The following is a 22,248-nucleotide window of genomic DNA, read 5'->3' as shown; positions in this document are numbered from 1 at the left end:
GGGTGACCTCAGGGGGGGCAGGCATGGCCAACTGGGTGGGCATGGCCAGCTTGCCATTACGCACTGGGCATGGTTGACTGGGTGAGTGTGGTCAGCTGGGTAGGCGCAGTCAGTTTGATGCCACTCCCCAAACTGCTGGCACGTTTCCTCTTTACATTGAGTAGACCGGCTGAAGCCACTGGCCCGATGTTTCCTCTTTGTATTGGGTGGACTGGGATGAAGTGATGCAGGTAGATTGGGCCAAAGCAACAGGGCCGGCTCTGTATATTTTCCAGGCCGGCCCCATAGGCTGGATCTGACCACATCGTAGGCTGGATCCAGCCCGTGGGCCTTGAATTGACACCCCTGGTTTAGACTAAACAGTGAAAGCTACATCAAATCAATTCAACATTATTGTCAAGAAAAGAACTCTTAGTATCTTTCTATAGCTACTAGCTCAGCTCAAATGAGATTTACATTTTTGGCAAGGAATGTTTTTTTCTTCCACTATTGGGCCCTGAAATCCATATTTGGCTCTGAATTGTAAAAATCCTTTTCAAAGGATCCATGTCTCTCCTAAAAAAAAGAGAGAGATAGGATGCAGAAGATCACCCAGTTTGGCGAAATTCTCCATTGCATAACCAGCACCCACATTTCATCCCAGGTTCAAGAAAACTCCTGGGGAGGAATGTGGGGGCTAGTTATGCAGTGAAGAATTGCTCAAAACCAGGTGACTTTCTGCATCATCTCATTTGTTTAGGAGAGACACTGATTTTCTTGAAAAAGGTTTTTCAGTTAACCTTTTTGGTGACTGCTGGCTGCTATGTAAGAATGGGGCAGGAAACTCCTTCAACAAACCTCTTTATGTTAAATTATATTAGATTCCAAATTTGCACCACAGTATTCCAGCCCCTATTCTCATGTCACTTTTGCTTAGAAGAAATTGTCCTAAACACCTAGAAAGTTGTTGGATACAACATTGGTTAATTCAACTTCCACATTCAAGTTCTATGCATATTTGCAAGTTTCTTTGCAAGTTCAAGTTTCTTTCAAGATAAAAGTCTTGTTCTGAAAAAGTAGTACTGCATTCTCTTATCATCCCACTAGTTAATAGTGGCTCAAGATACTAATATTCATTTTTAGTAACTATTATAATGTTAGCATAAGTAATATTATGAACAGAACATTTTATAAATGATAAGAAGAAACATTTCAAAACAAACCAATGTATGTAAGTCTGGGCCAGTTGGCTCTAGTGGTTAGGGTGCTGGCCTAGAAACTGGGGGATTGTGAGTTCTAGTGCTGCCTTAGTCATGAAAAACTAGCTGTGTGACTTTGGGTCAGTCACTCTCTCTTACCCACCCCCCTCACTGAATAATTGTTATGGAGAAAATAGGAAGAGGAAAGTGCATTAGGTGTGTTTATTGCTTTGAGGTTGAGGTTTGAGGTTTATTCGATTTATATGCCGCCCTTCTCCCGAGGACTCAGGGCGGCGTACAACATTAAAAGAAACACATACTACAAAAGTTAAAAAGAAATTACATAGGATATCCCCAAACCCAATTAAAATTGACAATGACATTTTTTAAAAAAAGAATTAAAATTAACAGTGATCAATAATTTGTTTTGTTTTGTTCAGGCCAGGCTGGCTTGCTGGAAAAGTCAACTTTTTAGGGCGCGTCGGAAGGACCGGAGGTCGGGGATTATATAGAAGCTCCGGGGGCAGCTCATTCCAGAGGGAAGGGGCTCCCACAGAGAAGGCTCTCCCTTTGAGTTACTTATAAAAAATAAATAAAAGGGTTAAGCATTTTTTTAAATAGCTCATATACTAAGTTCTTTATATATACTAACATGTTTACATGACCTAATCGTGGTACTAGGATCTTTCGCCTGATGCCCGCTTACAGAAATAAATTTTGCTTCTTCCACAAAAGATCAAAGCTTGTTTTTGTTACCAAAAGGAGTCCAACTGGTAGAGAAGAAAACAAGACTTCTAAATTAGATTATTTAAAGGAAACATTCGGGTGATTATTCATTGTGTTTATTTATGGGTATGTCTGCAAAACACAAATCTGCAATAAGTATATTTTTTTGGAATAGGAGCAACCCAATAAATTGCCCTAGTTAATCATTTGAGTAATGGCATAATCGTTTTCAGCAGAACACAACTGAACTATTTCATGAGCCACTGCTGCAGCCATTCAGTACAAATTTTTCAAAACATTTGACTTGAACTTCCTAACTGAATTTCTCAATATTTTCAGAAGTTTGCTTAACATTTGTTTTTTTAAGACATGCAGTGATGTTATTATTCTACAGCTAAGTGTTCATTAGTATGTGTTCGTGTCCATATGTATTCTCTTATGTCTGTGTAGCCAGTTTGATATATAGTGGCTTGGTACCATAGTGGTTAAAGTGTCACCCTTTGACACAGAAAGCAGGGTTTCAAATTCTGGCTTGTACCTACTATACCAGTAAGGATCTTTGGGCAAAGAGCCTCTAACACAGTGTTTCTCAACCTTGGCAACTTGAAGATGTCCGGACTTCAACTCCTAGAATTCCCCAGCCAGCGAATGCTGGCTGGGGAATTCTGGAAGTTGAAGTCCGGACATCTTTCAAGTTGCCAAGGTTGAGAAACACTGCTCTAACACTTCAAACTACCTACCTCAGATATGAGAGTGACATGAAGTAAAAGAGTCATTACAGCTCAGATGTTGCTCAGAGTCACAAGATTTGTGCCAAACATTGGAGAACGAGGGAAATCTGAATATAAAAGGGCTACTAGAATAAACGAAACAATAGAAGCTGAAACTGATGAATGCTACAACAATAGTAGGCCTAATGAGAGTGGATATGTGAAATGTATGAGATGGAAAGAAGGCTATATTCAAACTAACTAAACAGCTAGTTACCCATCACTTAAAATATAGTGAAGAGGAAGCTGCTTTTACAACTGGAGACAGACCTCCCTACTCATTACATCCCAGACTCAACAAGACCCAGGAGAACAACTGGATCGGCAGCCAATGCCTGAAGTGGAATGTCGCTGCGCCCCCACCCTTGTATGGTAACAAGTAGTCCTCCACTTACAACAGTTCTATTAGTGACCGTTCGACGTTACGGCACTGAAATAAGTGACTTAGGACCAATTTTCACACTTACAATTGTTGCAGCATCCCCAAGGCCATGTGTTCCAAATTCAGAAGCTTAGCAACTGGTTCGCATTTATGACAATTGCAGTGCCCTGTGGTCATGTGATCGATCACCTTTTGTGATCTTCTGACAAAGTCAATCGGGAATCCAGATTCACTTAACAACGTTACTAACTTAATAACTGCACTGATTCATTTAAGAACTGTGGCCAGAAATATAATAAGGCGGGGCAAAACTCACTTAACAAATGTCTCACTTAGCAACATCAATGTTGGGGTGAATTGTGGTCCTAAGTCAAGGACTACCTGTACAGAGCACAGTATCTGATATGAAGCATAAAATGATTGTCAACCCCTTAAGACCAACAGCTCAGTGGAGAAGGGCCATCGAATAGAACTTGCCAACACAGCCTTCACAACAATCCCCACCATCATGATATTCAAATCAAAGAACTGATATATGCTACAGCCCCTGTAATCCTGGAGATGCTTGGCTACACAAGCAAGAAGATCTGTAGTACATACCCTCCCTGGAAAATGAGGTTGAAGGCTAAGATCAAGTTAGAGAGAAGTTATGGGTGGGGTGTGGTGCATGCGGTGAGGGGTGGTGTGGCGGGTGTGGTGTGAATGATTAAAGAATAAACGATTAAACGATTGTCTACTGAAAAAAATGCAAGGGCATGATTCCATCTAAAACCCTAGACTCTAAACCAAGGCCCACAACACTGGCTACAAGGCTAAGGGGACATGTTAGAGAAACAGAGGCCAAGAAGATAAAGGTCCTGTTCTCCAAAGAACCATCCAAGGTGTCCTCCCAATTGCAGTGCAACAACACAGCAATAGCGGAGCTACTAACACCAGATACTGAATAGTACTGGAAGAATATAGCAGAGAAAGAGGAGTTACATTAACACCAGTGAGGTGGATTCAGGACCTGAGAGCAGACCACAGAAATCCCCCAGAATAGGAACCAGTCACTATCACAGTAGCAGCCTCTAAAAGTGGATCAAGAACATGAAGAGTTGGACAGCACCTGGCCCAAAGCTGATCCACACCTACAGGCTAAAGAGATTGACAGCAATGAATGAATACCTAAGCGGCACAGGTGAACCAGTTATTAAGAGATGGCTTCCACCCAGACTGGTCAACGCAAGGAAGGACAGTACTGATCGTGAAAAATCCTCGTAAGAGCCAGTTTGATGTAGTGGTTAAGGTATCAAGCTAGAAACTAAAAGAGTGTGGTTTTAGTCCAATATTAGGTAAATATGATGACTTTGAGCTGGATGACTTTGAGCCAGTCACTCTGTCTCAACCCTGGGAAGGAAGCAATTGCAAATCACTTCTGAAAAATCTTGCCAAGAAAATTGCAGGAATTGTCAAAGCAGTCACCAGAATTTTATTTTATTTTTTTTAAACCTGACTCGAAGTGACCAAACCAAATTGCCTTCTTTCCTTTAGGATATAAAGCAATAATTGTAGAAAAACATTCCTAAACAGTCATGGCCTAACTTTCACTTGGTTACAGGACAGACAGGTTCCAGCTATTTTAAATTATATCTCTTTTTTTTGCCCAGTACAATAAGTTAGAATTATCCAATAATCTAGAAGGCTTGAGATAAAGAATCTACAATGGATAGCCTTAACCATCTTGTAATCATTTTAAATTCTTTTTTAATGTTAGTATACTTTTAGTAGGTTTGAGAGTCATTAGTTCTTTGCATAGAATATTTCTCAGTTTCCTGAATCAACTAATATTTAATTTCTCTTGGCAACATTGTAGATCATTTCTACAAACATGGTCCACAATGTTTAGTTTAGCTTCACAATTCTTGTTGAGTCACATTAGCCAAATACTAAAATAATTTTGGTTCATATTTACCAATTAAAATAAAAAAAAATTAGGACAGTTGTCCACATAACAATAGGAGGGAAAACAAGATTTAAATCTAAACGACTCTTATCTAAATTCACTTATAAGTCAGTGTTTCTCAACCTTGGCAACTTGAAGATGTCCGGACTTCAACTCCCAGAATTCCCCAGCCAGCATTAGCTAGTAAGACCCCAAAATGGATGGAATGGATAATAGATACTATTATCATCTTCACAATTATTTTAATCATCTGTATGTATTACACTTATTTCTGCTAGTATCAACATTATGTCAGTACTTCTCATTATCAGCAAGCTATCATCATTATCATCAGAGGTGGTGCAGTGGTTAGAGTGCAGTACTGCAGCCACTTCAGCTGACTGTTATATGCAGTTCAGTGGTTCAAATCTCACCGGCTCAAGGTTGACTCAGCCTTCCATCCTTCCGAGGTGGGTGAAATGAGGACCCAGACTCTGGGGGCGATATGTTGACTCTGTAAACCGCTTAGAGAGGGCTGAAAGCCCTATGGAGCGGTATATAAGTCTAACTGCTATTGCTATTGCTATTGCTATCAGCAGTATTAATACTCATTTAAAAATCATAGCAGTATATATTTCTCTGTTTGTAACACTGTCTTATTGAAAGGAAGCACAACAAACTGGTTGCAAATTAGATTATTTGATTTTTGGAGGATACCCTTTAAACATTAAGGGCTTTAATTACTGAGAGAGATTTTTAAACACATAACTTCAAGGTATTTGAATTCAGCAGCAAATTGCAAATGGATCTTGACAAGTTCCAAGATGTTAATCCTGACTGGTTTATTTGATGAGTCAAATCTAGTTACGGTACTTGCTTAGAATAAAAAATTATCCCAACTAAGCTGAACGATATGAAGTGACCACCATTATGTTCCATTGAGAAAAAATAAGCCCATTGGTGCTGGTGCTTTCCAGATGCTTTGGACACAACTCCTAAAATCCATTATCCTGGCTATCCTGGAAAGTGCTAGTGGGAGATGGAACACAAAATGAAAGAGTTTTAAGAGTGCCGGCTTGCCTCTCTTTCCTCTATCACTTCGCAACACTGGCAATGTTTACCTTGGCCAGATGAGAGTGGCACGGCTTATACTACTGTTCTAGAATCTACAGGAGGAGACTGGTAATAAGAGCAACGGAACGAAGACATGCCAGGCTCACAAAGTCGGGAAAGCTTTGGCTTTAGCACCAAGCTCATGAAGATGAGAAAAAGAACAGCTTCAGATCTTGCCCTTGAACTCTGACAAAGGGGCAGCATGTCATCAAGCAAGGAAACCAAACAGCATGGCAATCTCATGCTATAGTGGAACTAATATACCATAAACATTATACTGACCGATTGCCAACTGATGCAAAGGATTGCTAAGTGGGAGATGGGCGAGGGAAAAATTAAGGGAAGACCCACCCACCCCATTTCCTTTCACCTGATTAAAAAAAAGGTAAACTTTAATGGTGCTTCAGCCTGCAGTCATAAAAAACAATGGAGCAGAAAGGTAAAACTGGTAATAATGTGAGATATGGAATCAACATTATTTATTATCCAATTTTAAAATTATAAACTTTGTCCTGTATAGTTGCAGAATGCATACATTGGGCCGTGCATAATATGAAGAAACTATATTTTAAAGAATAGTTCTGAAATTACACTTCTACGAGAAATTTTTGCTTTGTAATTTAAAATTTTAATTCAACCTCTGTTCCAGGTTTGTTAAAAAGAAAACGTAAGCTGGATTTAAGTGTCTCAAAATATCTTTAGATCCAAATATTATAAGCCCCTTAGATGTACTAGATCTGAGTTTTAATTTAAAATAAAACAAGTTAAAGATTTTTAAAATATCCCTCATTCACATGTATTTGTGTTGAGATAATATATTTTAATACATTTTAATATACCGTATTTTTCAGAGTATAAGACACACCTTTTTCCCTCAAAAAAGAGGGTGATAATCTGGGTGCGACTTATACACTAAATACAGCATTTTTGGCCTCCCAAAACCCTGCCCCCTTTGCAAAAATGGCTGTGCATAGCCTTTAGGAGACTTCCAGAGTGCTCCTGGGGGCTGGGGAGGGCAAAAATGAGTTTAAAAAGGGCCGTTTTCTGCTCATCCCCCCCCCCCCCGAAGCCCCAAGGAGCACTCTATAAGCCTCCTAAAGACTATTCATGCCCTTTTTTTGACAAAAAAATGGGCCGTTTTGGGGAGGTCTGCAGAGCGCAAAAACTTTTTTTTCCAATTTGCCTCGTCAAAATCTCGGTGCGTCTTATACTCCGAAAAATACAGTAACTTGGAATTGTAGTGACAAAAAAGATATTTTCCCCACTCCAGTCATGACAGGGATCAGGAGTTTTGCTAGCGGCATTTGCCTTTTGAGCAAAATCTATGATTTCATATTAATATGGGTTGTATTTTTACCATCTACATTGAATAGATTTTTTTAAAAAATTGATAAATGAAAATAGGCAATGCTCCATCCTCTGAAACCACGTTGATCTATTTCATATCTCTTAGTGAGGTCGAAGACTGCTAATAAAATAATCTGCTGTTTGACTTTAAGCTTGCCCAAGCATATGTCAGGATATTTCTTGTAAGCATTTATTTCAGATTCCTGGGATAGTCTATTTAAACACATTTTTTATTTTATTTAAACACAGGGAGCATAAAGCTTATCCACATTTTATCAGGTTTTAAAAATAAAGAACAACTGCATGCTTACTACTGGAATATATTAATATTGCATTTTCTTTTCTTTAAGCAGATAAAGCCTTTCTACACCTACCAGTTTTAGCTTTTAATAGCAGTGGAGTTCTCTTTCAATACTCTCATTTCATTATGTTCATGTAATTGCAAAGCTACTGAGCAGGATAAAGACCAGTATCATTGTTATGGGATGAGAAAAGCAATTCTTGTTCTTTGACAAAAATATACAGCTATTTATTCTGTAATTTGTTGTTCTCATGACCATATCTGAAGCATTCAAAAGAAAAATTTACCTCGTCTCCGCCCATAGCTCCTGGCTGCATGTAAATAAAAAAAATACAATAGGTATTGGCATAATAGGAATTATTATATTGATAATTTTCTGCAAATCTAAACTTTGAACAAAATAATTCCTCACGTAGATGAGAGTACTATTCTTTATAAAAAACAAAAACAAAATCTCAAGCAATTATTTAATTGAAATCATTTAAAAAAATCATTTTGTTTAATAAATCAATTTATATAGCATTCTTTAGATCAAGTCGTATTAATCTAAATGGCTAAATATAAAACTGAAAATGCAGTAGATGAAATATATAGCAGTCACTATCAAAACTAATATTCTTACAATCTTAGTTATACAACTTCAGTCTGAAATTCCAATTTTATCAAACACTCAAAGCGATTTTGTGTACTGGCAAATAGAATATAATCTGAGAATATAAAAATTGAACCATTATATTAAAGAAAATACAGGTTGCTCAAATATAACTGTAACTATTAAACAGAGGTGGGTTGCTGCCAATTTGGCCTGGATCAGGTGAACCGGCAGTAGCAGTGGCGGGAGGCTCTGTCCACCTGCCTGTACGCTTCTGCGCATGCGCAGAAGCATTGCTCGCAAGTGCGCGTGGCGTTACACCCAAACTGGTAGTAAAAAAAATTAGCAACCCACCTCTGCTATTAAAGCACATCTATACTTCAGTTCTTATCTCACTAAAACAGTAAATGGTCATATTTCCCTTTTCTGAAATGAAGAATTCAATAATTCTTTGCCTTTTTTGTATGTTCTGCTACTTCTTCCATTGAATGAGCTAGTAGAGGCTGGGTAAGAAATATGCATTCAGTTTCTGAATCAAAAAAGATTTTAGGTACAGGACATTGTGAAACTCAACCAAATAAATCATTCTTTCTAGAAAGCTAACATAGTGGACATTTAAACCTTTATAGCAATTGGTAATATTTTGATCTTCCTCTATTTGCCAGCAAAATCATTTTAGTTTTTTTCTATAAACTGCTCATTGTGGCATTACTATTTAGAGCTTTCTAATGGTTTCAAACTGCTAATTTCATGTAGATTAGTACTGTAAAATGCATTTCAAATTCAAAACAAACATATAAATATCACTGAATTCTAGAAAAAAGTATATAATGCTAAATGAATCTATTATTCCATATATAGTTTATAAAATAAAAAAGAATGCTAAAGACTGAAAAATAACGTAGGCAGCTTTGAAATTATATTAACTCTTGAGAAGGAAGAGTCATAAAGCAAATCTTCCACTTTCAAAGAAATAGAAAAAAATTGTATGTATTTCTGTCAGGGTTAATTTAAATACTGCAACATTTCCGTCATTTTGAAGGAAAAACAGCGCCAGGAAAAATGGAGCCAAATTCACAGAAATTAATGCAAAAGGATTAGATACAAAGACATAAATAACACTTTTAAAAGCTGTTGTAGAACAGGCAACTAAATACCAACACCAAATACTGAAACGCAAATAAGGAAAATGCTAATTAAAAACTAACCATTTATTTACCGTATCTCTATACTAGGGAAATACTTCACTCCTTTCCTTCTACTATGTATTAGAATGGGTGAAAATATTTGATATTTAAGTTGCATTATGGCAAAATACATAATTGATTTTAGTCTATGCCTAATATAGGTAGTCCTCAACTTACGACCACAATTGAATCCAAAATTTATTTTACTGAGTGAGAAATTTGTTAAGAGAGTTTTGCCCCGTTTTACGACTTTTCTTGCCACATTTGTTAAGTGAATCACAGCAGTTGTTAAATTAGTATCAGGGTTGTTAAGTGAATCTGGTTTCTGCATTGACTTTGCTTGTTGGAAGGTTGCAAAAGCGGATCACATGACCCTGGGACCCTGCAACAGTCACAAATATGAATCAGTTGTAAGCATTTGAATGTAAATCACCATAACCATGGGATTGCTGCAATGTTTATAAGGGTGAGAAATGGTCATAAGTTACTTTTTTCAGTGCTGTTGTAACTTGAAAGGTCACCAAGTGAACTATTGTAACTCGAGAACTACCTGTATTTCAGCTTTATTTAAGTAACTAATCAATCCAGAATTAATAAATGTAATTAGCATGCAAAAGGAGAAAACCTAATAAAGCAAATTTAATGTAGCATCTGTGAATTCTTTGTGTGGAGATGACATGAAAGACTCTGCATGGCTTTTCAAGAACTTCATTGAAGAGGTACATGCCCATCCATGTAAAATTCAGTATGTGAGGAAACACGTTAAACCGTACATAATGACTTTTGACATGTTGAGACTCCTCCCCAAGATGGCTGCTGAACAGGAAGGAGATTTTTCTCCCTTGCTGAGGATCCGCCGATTTTGCTGCCTAAGCGGACTCTCTGGCAATGCTGCTCCCTGGACTTGAATGGGAGAAATTAGGAAGCCAAGATGACTTTGGGATGGCCATGAACCCATTTGGGAAGGGGAGTCTTGAAGATTCCAGTTCCCTCTGGGAGCAATTGGAAAGTTGCGGGCATCCCTCTTCCTGTCGCATTTCGGGTTTGTTTACGCAATGGGTTTACTTTGCTTTATATCTTTAAAAGTAGAGCTGGCAGCTGAACGCTGATTTACTTCAACCCCCCTGCTGGACTTTTAATTCTTCTCTTGTTTCTTTTTCCCTTTGATTTATGCTGTTCTAAATAAATTTCGCTTTCTGTATGGAAACATGGTGTACTTATTGGTGGTGAAGTGCTTTCATTTGATTTACATTAATTTTGGACTCTCACCAAAGGGCTTTTATATCTTTTTAATTCGCAAAGTACTTGGAATTTATTTCTACTTAATTTTTCTTTTAATTTTGGATTGAAATATCCAACATTCTGCTTCAGTTTCTTTGTTCTCTGGTTAAGCTTCACAAAGCAATAATGTTTGCGATTACAGACAAACAATGGCTGAAATCTGAGAAAAGACCTTCTGGCAAGATACAATTTTTAGTTGAAAGCTTTTATGACAGTTTTATGAGATGGTAATGTTCATGGAAAATATTTGGAGAACTAACTGAGTTGAGTTCATACATCTCCCTGAACTTCAAGTCTGCATTTGTTTACAAGAGCAGAATCATGACATGGAGAACTGATAAATTATTTTTCTAAGAAGGACTGCGGAAGTCTGGGGCAGTCTGGATTTATTACTCTTAATTGCAAACCTTTTTTTATTTGGACTGTTGGGGAAGATAGACTAATTGCGGAGACTGAATATATTATATTTAACTAGACAACAAGTGATAAGAAATGGTATCAAGAAACAAACGTAGATATTTAATCCAGTCTGAATGGTTCCACCACAAAACCGTGGTAGACTAAAGCGCGCTCGACGAAAGCGCGTACGTGACGTCATCACAGCGCGACAAAAACAGCACGCTGTGAGTGGTAAACTTAAAATTAACGCGTAAATCTAAACCTAACCCCCCCAAACCTAACCCTAAACCTAACCCTAAGCCTAACCCTTAACCTAACCCTAAACCTAACCCTAAACCTAACCCTAAACCTAACGCTAACCCTTAACCTAACCCTAAACCTAACCCTAACCCTAACCCTAACGCTTAACGTAACCCTAACCCTAACCCTAACCCTAACCCTAACCCTAACCCTTACCTTTATGTGAATCGGCTTGCTTTAAAAGCGCTTTTTAAAGCGCCCTTTTTCTTTCTTGTCGCGCTGCTGATGACGTCACGTACGCGCTTTAATCGGGCGCGCTTTAGTGGACCGCGGTTTTGACGTGCCACGGTCTGAATTACTTTAATTTTTGGAATGATTTTCAATAGATAAGACGCCATGGTAATCAGTCTTGTTTTAATGTCCATACTCATGATGGCAAACCTGTGGCACACGTGCCGGAAGTAGCATGCGAGTCATCGTCCATTGCTCTTCCAGGTTCCAGCACACTGGCCAGCTGGTCTTCACATGCGCAGGAGCACCGGAAACCGGAAGAGCAGCTGCTCTTCCAGTTTCCGGCACTCCCTCGTGTGTGAAGACCAGCTGGCCGGCGTGCTAGAACCATGAAGAGCAATGGTCGATGGCTCATGTGCCCAAAGATGCGGAGAGGGAAACTCGACTGTCACTTTCTAGGGGAACAGAGCTGTCGGACAGGACGGGTGGGGTGGAGCTTCCCTCTCTCCCCCCCAGCAGGCTTCTTGCGCGGCTCCAGCCCACCAGTTTGCAGCACTGATGTGCATCTGCGGTCCAGAGTGGCTGGCCAACTCGGGCGTGCCAGAAGAGCAGTAGCAGCAGAGGCAGCCGCAGGGCGAAGGGCAGGAGTGATCAGCTGGCCGCCATAGCCTGCCCCCTTCCAATAATGCTGGGCCGTCAGTGACGTCTCCATGCATGAGGAGCTGCGCTCTCCTCCGCCATCCTGGGGCAGCTCTCCTCCCCAATGGTGGCTCCTCCTCCTTCTCCAGCATCTCAGCAGGAAGTGGCAGCGTGAGAACTGCCTCCGCCCCCTCAGCCAGCTGGTCTTCGCACACCCATGTGCGCCAGAAACAGGAAGACCAGGTGGCTGACACGCATGCGTGCGCCGGAAAGCAGAAGATCATCTTCCCAGTGTGCGCATGCAGATGGCTGCTCTTCCAGTTTCCAGCATGTAGGCGCATGTGAGTGCACGCGCGCTCCCGTTTCAGCACTTGGTGCCGAAAAGGTTCGCCAACACTGGCCTATACCTACCTGCTAATATTTAAAGGTGTTAGGGCTACATTACAAAACTACCATAAAATCAAAGGAAAAAATATAGCTATTTTAAAGGGTTCATGATAAATGCTATACTCATACCCATGTGCTCTGAAGTACTTCGTAGAATTAAATGCAACGTGTTGTACACGTAATAATGTTCTTAATAGTGTTTAAGTTCTCAAAATATGTTCTCTGTATTTAAACATATTTATTTAATTATCACTGCTTCCAAACAGCTAAGTTGTTTTCTTTTCTGTAAGTAAATAATTTTTCATCCATATCTATTTGTAAAATACCTATAATTTTTCTTAAGCTATTACCCACATGATAAATGCAAACATGATCGTTTGACCCAATTATCTCCTCCTTTTTCTGAATATCAATGTTGTAAACTGACCACTCCTCAAATAAGAAAATTAATAAACCATAGGACAGGTCTTCTCTGTTTATCTAATTCAGAGCAGTAAAGCACTGTCCAATGCTAAAGAGATAGCTGTTAGTGGTTTTTTTTTTTTTTAAATACTGGGAGAGATGATACCAAGAAATGGTATCTTGCTGGGTCCTAATTATTTCCCAGAGGTTTGGACGACATTATATTTTAAAAGACTATCAGTTACTAGAGTTAGTTTACAGGAATATAATCTAGAATAAAGTGCAAAAGCAAATAGCATAATTATGAGATTATATTGATTGGACATTGCTTCCTAAGTGGCTAGCAGAATCATACAAAGAACACATAAATGCATTTAATGCACTGTCGGAAGAGAAAATATAATTGCATCTTTCATTAATAATCAAATAAGAGCAACGTATACCCTATACTAATCCAATTTAACTCAACAGTTGATTATGATCAACATTTCCACTGTGCTAACTAACATGAATACATCCATATTCACTAGCTGTGTATTAATGTCAAGGCGCATAATAATGGGATTTCCAATAATTCATTAAGTTCACATTTGCAATGTAATAGAGTTCCTATGCATTATTAATTATAACATGAATGTTTATGGAATAAAAAATAAAACTGCCAACAATCAGAAATTTGTAGAGATTCATAAACTCTTGGGAGACAGATCTGACAGGTAATCGTATCAACAACAACAACATAATCTATTTAGGTTGTTTGTGCATAACTCCGTCTGACTTTAATCATATTGCTACTCTTCTTCAGAACGAATTAGACTGTTTATGCAAATAGATAAGAAAATCGATGCTGAGTTTAAAAAAAAATAATCACATTATCCTTGAATTTTTTAAAAACATATTCAACAAAATAATTGTAATTGCTCCCCACACTTAGTAACACAATTTTATTACTAGTAATAAAATAAGCAGATATTGCCTGCCAAAGAAAGGAAGTCAATCAAACATTCAACTCTGAATGTTTCAGAAAATGTTTAAATGTATATACTAAAATGTATATATATTGAAACATTTGCACTTAGCAATAATTGCAAACCAAATAAACCTCATTGGCTATAATACTGCACCAAAAGACTGAACATCATCTGGGAAGAGGACAGGTGGGATCTGATGGACGTCAAAGTTACTGTCCTGTATGAAACTCAGAGCATCTAGGAGAACATCAGTAAGATGGCATCCATAGAAGAGCTGCTTGAGAGAATGCATGGGTAACAGCAGTCATGTTGATGAAGAACAGCCATAGGCAAGACACTGAATTCCGGCGGTGGGTTCCGGCAGGCACTACTGCCAGTTCGCTCATGGGTGCACTGCACGCGCATGTGCAGTACAATAAAAATTGTTCTGCGCATATGCAGAAGAAAAAACCAAGATGGCGATGCTTATGGTGCTGCCCGACGAACCGGTCTGGGGGCATGGCAGGCCTGGGTCGCTGCCGGTTCCAGCAACCCAGGCCGCCAAACCGCTACCGGTTCAGCCGAACTGATAGGAACCCACCACTGACTGAATGGGACTTTACCATTGACAGATAGTGCAGGTGGGTGCAGTGGGAAATCCTATAAGGGGCTGGAGAGGGCTGGATAGCAGCACAAGAATAGGCAGTAAGTACCAGATCCATAGAAGGAGGAGTATATACCTCAATGGACAGGATCCAAGGTGCAGACTATCCGGAGAGACCTCAGGGACAGTCCAACAACCCTATCAATAAGTGGTAGGGTATTTCACTGAATGGCACAACCAGTTGGCGTTGTGTACAGGAACAACTGCACTGTGTATGGATTAATTTAGAACAGGGATTCCACAGAAGCTCATGGAGAACAGTAGGGCTAAGATCCTGATTTCTAGATCCCAATTTCCAGATCCAGATGGACAGGGAGGTACTGGCCAATCAACCAGACATCGGAGTAAGAGACAGGAATCAGAAAGTAGCCGTGATGGATGGTGATAGAGGTAATAGTGCCAAGTGAGAGCAACATGAGGAATTAGAGAGGATATGGAAAGTAAAAATTAGTAGTCCCAGTAATGGTCGGATCACTTGGGTCTGTAACTCCTAAGAGGCTCCGAAAACCTGAAAGGTCTTTACCATACATAGTTTGCTCCAATATACTGTACAGCTTTTTACAATCACAATACAGATACTCCTCGACTTACAACTACAATTGAGCCCAACATTACTGCTGCTAAGTGAAACATTTTTTAAATTAGTTTTGCCTCATTTTATGACCTTTCTTGCTGCAGTTGTTAAGCACTGTAGTTGCTAAATTAGTAACATAGTTGTGAAGTGAATCTGGCTTCCCCATTGACTCTGCTTGTCTGAAGGTTGCAAAAGATGATCACATAACCCCGGAACCCTGCAACAGTGCTAAATATCAGTCATTTGCCAAGTGTTTGAATTTTGATCATGTGACCATGGGGATGTCACAATAATCCTAAATAAGCCTAAATGTTAAAAGCAGTCATAAATCACGATTTTCAGTGCCATTGTAACAGTCACTAAACAAAGTGTTGTAAATCAAGAACTACCATATTTTTTGGAGTATAAGACATACCTTTTTTCTTCAAAAAAGAAGCTGAAAATCTGGGTGTGTCTTATACATCGAATGCAGCATTTTTTTGCCTCCTGACGCCCCGCCCCTTCACCAAAATGGCCATGCATAGCCTCATGGAGGCTTTCAGAGAGCTCCTGGGGCCTGGAGGGGGCAGAAATGAGCAAAAGATGGGCCGTTCCCCCCCCCCCAGCCCCCAGCAGCACTCTATAAGCCTCCATAAGGCTATGCATGCAATTGTTTTGACAAAAAGGGCCCATTTTCGCAAAAAAGGGCTGTTTTTTGCTCGTTTTTGGCCCTCCCCCCAGGAACACTCTGCAAGCCCCCCCCCCAAAGCTATTCATGCCTTTTTTTTAAAAAAATGGGCCCGTTTTTGCAAAACACGGGCCGTTTTGGGGAAGTTTGAAGAGTGCAAAACCTTTTTTTTTTCCTTTTGGAAAGCTCTTTAACTGATTAATGAGAATTACATTGATCAAGTGCTGTGCCAGCAGAAACAAAGTTTTAGGTCTGCCGGTTGTCAGGATTTCCTTCTCCAGCACATGGATAAATACACCTGAAACATATACCTACCTACCTACCTTCTCTCCCTACCTACCTACTGTATTTCTCTCTCTCTCTCTCTCCCTCTCTCTCCCTACCTACTGTATTTCTCTCTCTCTCTCTATTTCTCTCTCTCTATCCCTTTATCTACCTACCTAACTACTCCCTCCCTCCCTACCTACTGTATTTTTCTATCTCTCTCTTTTTCTCTCCCTCTATCCCTTTATCTACCTAACTAATCTCTCTCTCTCCCTACATACCTACTGTATTTCTCTCTCTTCCTCTCTCTCTCTCTCTCCCTCTCTCTCCCTACCTACTTTTTTTAAAATTTGCCTCTTCAAAACCTTCGTGCGTCTTATACTCCGGTGCATCTTATACTCCTAAAAATACAGTACCTGTATTGCAATCAACTTTCTTCAAAGAGAAATCCCTTTAGTTTGGAATAATATGATAGACTTTTGAATGATGTCCAGAGCCTTTTATATTATCTATTTGAACTCCCTTTTTTGTAATCAAAATGGACACATAAATGCAAAAGCATATTGAATATACAAGTTGTGCAAAATGCAGTAAAGTAAGATATAAACTTACTATTGAGTGTCATAATATTATCTGTTCCCGGATGATGAAAATTTATGCCCATACGACCTAAAAAAAGTTAAACAAAAATTTAATACTAGAATTCATTTTTTTAAAAAAACTAGAGTTTCTTAATCAAACAGATATGAATAGTGTTAATCATCTCAAAATGTGTTCCATCTCTTCTTCAATAAAAGATATATAATAATAACTACTATATGCTATGTTCATTTTAAAGGTAAAAGATAACAAATCATCTGAGAAAAAAATGAACTTAAACATGTCAATCTCTTTTCATTGGTTTCTTTATAATGGAAATAGTTCATTTCTAATTCTTGTAATTTGATTTTTAGATTAACAGAAAATGCACTTTTCAATTAATTAACTCTAACAAGAAACAGTACCTAACGTTAAATATTGTATCTCGGAGGAAAAATAAAAACGTTATTCGCTCATATCCAGCCCATTGACTCAATAGGGAAATCTGGGAAGAAATACTAGCAGCTTCTTGTTGTCAAAACAAACACTTTAGTGTTTCTTTAACTGATTACTGAGAGCATTAGTAGAAATAACTTGCTTATGCTTCTTCAAGAAAAGCGAAAGCCTATTTTATATCTGTACTGTAGTTTGGATTCTCATTAACTCGTGAGTATATGAAATCTGCTTCCGGAACCTACTACAAGCCTCTTTAATTCATTCAAGACTGTCTTGTGGTAAAGACAATGGAAATATCAAACATTGAGTCTCTGATCTGACATATATCTTGAAAGCACCTTTATTCCGTTATTCAATTTGAGTCCTATCTCTCCATCTATATTGCAAGAATGTGAATAGTCAAGTACCTTGCACATTGTTATAAGGATATAAACACGGTAATCTATATGAAGCCCTAGAAACTTCCAAAATCTTTAAGCACCTTCTTTTAAACAAGGGTAGGAAGCCTCTAATTCATAATAGGGCTTCAACCAGGTGCGCATACTCAATTCAGGAAGGCTCCTCTTCCCCCAAACCCAAACTCTTCCTTTAAATGTATGAAGGGCTGAAGAAGATTCTTCACTTTTTTGCCACATGGCAAAAGGTACTACTTCCTCCATGTAAAAAATGAAATGTATGTTGTGAATTATACACAAGTACAGTACGATGAGAAATAATCAGCTTTTAAAATCAGTAAAACTGTTTTTTTAGCATCTTATAATACAAAATATACCATAAACCATAGCCTTTACAATAAGAACTGTAGGTAAAGCTGAGTGAGAAGAATCTTTGTGTTTTAAAAAACAAAAAGGAAGAACGAAACAATAAAAATCTCCATAAGAGCTGATACTTGTTATATTCTAAGTAGAACAGTTTTAGAACATCCGGCACTTCACAAGAATTAATGGAAGCAGTGATTTATTTCACACTGTTTAAAATTTAATGTTGTCCTATTCTTTTCCCCAGAATGATTTAAGCAAAATAATATAAATGTAAGCTCAATAGCAGTGGCTAATCTCTTCAGCAGGAATTATTATCCCCTATTGCAAATACCAATGATAGCCCACAAGTTTATTATTTAGCTTCAGTCAAGAGACCCGAAGCAAGATTATCATCTTCTGAACAGGAGGATCTAAGTGTGTTACAAAAAATGTACTCAGTTTTGCCCCTGCCAAAAACAGTATCCGGGACTTAACCTAGCAGTTTTGGTATTTCTGTAAAAGATACCAAGACAATCTTCTACTTGGCCAAGGGAGAAGCAACAAGCAAATCCTTTCTAAACTTCAGATAAGAGTCCAGAAGATCCCATTTGGCACTTAAAATTCTGCCAAAATAACTGTCAAATAACCAAATAATTGCAGCAAATGGTTGGTATATGAGTTGGTATATAGAGGTGAGGCTTGTAATTATGGCACTAAACACTTTTAAAAATACTTTTTTCTTGCTTTGCTAAAGTCAGGTACAAAAATAGAACCAAATCTGTGACATCTGAAGTGCGTGTGTGCCTGTTGTGTTCATTCAGTCACTCTACCAGGGACCGGCTAGCCGCCTGACATTTTGTCACCTGCTTTTTGGCTTTCTATTTTTAAGTTACACTTAACAACTGTCTTCTCAGAAAATCAAAACTGCCAAGATATGTATAATGTATATACGTGTGTGTGTGTGTGTGTGTGTGTGTGTGTGTGCGCATATATGCATGGAACCATACACATATTGTATATGTGATTGCAATGTAAAGAGATTTAACCTAAAAAGTGTCATGATTTTAAGCTTTTCACTCAAATTAAAGCTGAAATACATTACAGAAACAATTTCATTCAATAGTACTAGTAATGATAGAGAGTTTCAAAAGTATCTCACGGATGCAGAAAACTGAATGCATTCTATTTTATTTCAGCTATACCCAAGACTAATAATTCAAAACTAATAATTTTTAAGTAAGATAAGAGCTATAAACTAAATGAAACCATTACAGACACAATTGGTTTTCTGGTTGAAATCCTTAGATTCAAAATAATTAACTAACTAAGGATCCTTATTCAGTTTTCTGATCAATTGCATAACCTCTATATTCGAATCTTTTTGGTTTAGATGTTCTCTATTTTACTCTCTAGTCTAGACAGAGTGAGTATGAGATAAAACACTCCTATAAGGGTCTACTCTATTTTCCTATTTGTTTAAGTATAGTACACACAGACGTTTCTGTACTCTCTTTGCCTCTCTATGGTAGATCTACAGGTGGTTCTGGAGGCTATTCTGAATCATCCCAGAATGCCAAGCAAATGTTCAATTACAAATATGAAATGTCAGTTTTTATGTATAATATTTTAACATTCTCAGAACTGAAAATTAAGATGGTAAGATATGGCAAAGAAGAAAGGAAAAAGAAAATGACAGAAATACTGTATGGGGTAGTCCACTTAACCTAGTCAATGGTGGGAATATATTTCATTTTTGCTCTCAAGCCAAATGTAGTTAGCAGTTTTCTTTTTGTCATCTAGTAAATATACACTCTTACACAATTCCCATAGTGAGAAAACAAATTACAGCTTCACAGGAGCTTTTAACAGTTGCAATATTTCATTCAATATTGACCAACAGTATTTTTCAATATTACAGGTAATACTTGATTAACAATGACAATGGGTAGTGCTGGGTGTTTCCATTGCTAAGTAATACAGTTGCAAGCGAGATGTCACGTGATCATACTGCTTAGCGATGGAAATTAATTAAGCCACTCTCCGCTTACCTCACTCTCTCAGCAGAAAAGAGCAGGTTTTGCCGGATCCGAGCCAGCCGGCGATCCGGCGCCTCTGCGAGGAGGCTGCGATGCCCGCCGCCTCCTTCACACGCAGCAGCAATGGAATTTCAAGTTTGAAGGAAATTTTAAATAATGTAGAAAGAAGCCAATTAGCCAAATTATCAAATCTAATATTCTAGGGAAATAGTCTCACGCGAGCTAAGAAAAAAGTCAGCCTATTTGGGCCATAGACTGAGAGGAATTGGGCAAAAGGAGCAGAGGCATGGCTGCAAAAATTTATTTCAGTCCATGGACCAATCAGGATTGACGGTAGCCCGATGGCAGCACCTCCCGCTCTACATCATTGAGAATCCCAGCATTTCCTATTGCCAGCATTAAGCAAGAATCATTAAGTAAGCCCCCAGGAGGCCAGTAAGTGGCTGTTGCAGGCAGGGGGAAATGATGATCAAATAATGCTATCGTAAGGACAGGCTAGTTGTCAAGGGCCAGACTGCAACCACATGACCACATGAGTGCTGGGAACTGTGGGAACTTTGAGGACTGATTAATACTTGTGCAGCACTATCGTAACAGTTGCTGGATGAGTGTGATTATTAAACGGCTACTTTAGACCAGTGTTTCTCAACCTTGACAACTTGAAGTCCTGTGGACTTCACCTCCCAGAATCCCCCAGCCAGCATAGCTGGCTGGGGAATTCTGGGAGTTGAAGTCCACAGGACTTCAAGTTGCCAAGGTTGAGAAACACTGCTTTAGACAATACATTTAATTACTGATTGGCAGATAAAGACAAACAATAAATCACTCTTTGCTAAATTTCATAGCCAGCCTTTATCTTTTGTAACAACATCCCTCATTGTCACAAAGGTGCTTTTTCAAGAGGCAACTGGACTTTGTTTTTTCTTCGAAGACTTTTCGCTTCTCAGCCTACAACCATGACCTGGAGAATCTCTATAGACAACATCCCTCATTCTATGCCATCAGTTTAAAGATGTATACAGCTATTGCAGAGGGCTTGGTCAAAACTTTCACAAAATTGTATGTGATAATTTTAAATAGGTCAATTAATTGCTGGGCTAATTCCAAGCTTTCTTTGTTATCTTATCTTAGGATAGAATTTAATCCACTATGTATCCAGGCTTGCAAATGTCAGTTGACCTGAAAGTGACCACTTCCCTGTTACCTTGTCTTTGAAAATATTTTATAGGCTGTTTATAACTTCTTGCCAGATTGCAACAGTGGCTGATGACCTTTGCCCAATGGACATCACAGCAAGCCAATAATAATTAACTTTACTGGAGGGAAACCAGTCAAGTCACTTTATTCAGTAATAGTGGATAGTAAGTTTAAAATTTCAGCTTGTACAAAATATAAGTAACAAGATCATTTGGTATGTAATTTAAAAACCATAATACCCCTTGAAATATTGACATTGGTTAATAATCTAAAATATCAGAAATATCTTTCGGCTCCTAAGAAGGCTAATCTAGCCTCTTTTTGATGTCCTTAATTGAAGACATTATTCTGCCAGGTTTTTAATAATTTCATTCTCCAATTTTATTCTGGTAATACTTTGCTGTTCAACTATTTTAGTATACATATTTAAGCTTTTTATTGTTCTCATTTCTACAATTCCCCTCTCTTAAACAGATGTTTGAGACAGTAGAAGAATATTCTAAATATATACATGCATATATTAGAAAGTAGCTGACTAAACAGCTAAGTAATGTTTAATTTTAAGAACCTTTGCACAATGCTCAATTACCTCTCAAATTTTTAAAGACTCTGAAATAATTCCATTTTCCAATAAATGAAAAAGAATAAGTATGAATTTATCAAACATATTTAAAATGAAAAATCTTTCACTGGCTTTCAAACAATCAATTCAAGATGCATAGAATTAAAAAGGGTTAGAAGTGAATTGCATATTTAGACATATGACCTTAGCTGACCTGCACTTGGAATAGAGCTTTTGGACAGTCTTGCAAATTAAGTGTTTTTCCTTTAACTGTATATCACTAATGCAAGGACTAATAACATTTTTCAATTCTAGAGGAATGAACATTATTTGATTTGTTGTAATTGTTTGATTTGACTTTGTACACCACCCAGAAAGAAGTTACATATGTTAGGTTTTAGTTAGTAAATGTTTCTGGACCGTTTATGGCTCTCCTTGGTTGGATTATACTTAAGAAATA

The 22,248-nt window shown here is 38.2% G+C and overlaps 1 protein-coding gene across 6 annotated transcripts in view; it reads right to left on the bottom strand.

Moving 5' to 3' along the window:
• The window catches only part of CPEB3 (cytoplasmic polyadenylation element binding protein 3), an 83,331-nt gene that overhangs the window by 21,122 nt on the left and 39,961 nt on the right, over positions 1-22,248 (bottom strand). For 4 of the 6 annotated variants that reach the window (XM_032232068.1, XM_032232067.1, XM_032232072.1 and 1 more), the window contains exons 4-5: positions 16,831-16,887; positions 8,029-8,052 (exon numbers count right to left, since the gene is read on the bottom strand). In XM_032232068.1, the coding sequence (XP_032087959.1) occupies positions 8,029-8,052; positions 16,831-16,887 (81 nt within the window). The remainder of the gene's footprint in view (positions 1-8,028; positions 8,053-16,830; positions 16,888-22,248) is intronic. The other 2 variants (XM_032232069.1, XM_032232071.1) reach the window with 1 other exon arrangement.

The sequence above is a fragment of the Thamnophis elegans genome, chromosome 15 (assembly GCF_009769535.1).
Source record: "Thamnophis elegans isolate rThaEle1 chromosome 15, rThaEle1.pri, whole genome shotgun sequence".
In the NCBI taxonomy this organism is placed as follows: Eukaryota; Metazoa; Chordata; class Lepidosauria; order Squamata; family Colubridae; genus Thamnophis; species Thamnophis elegans.
The sequence above is the reverse complement of the archived record's forward strand: the minus strand, read 5'-3'. Positions and strand labels throughout refer to the sequence as shown.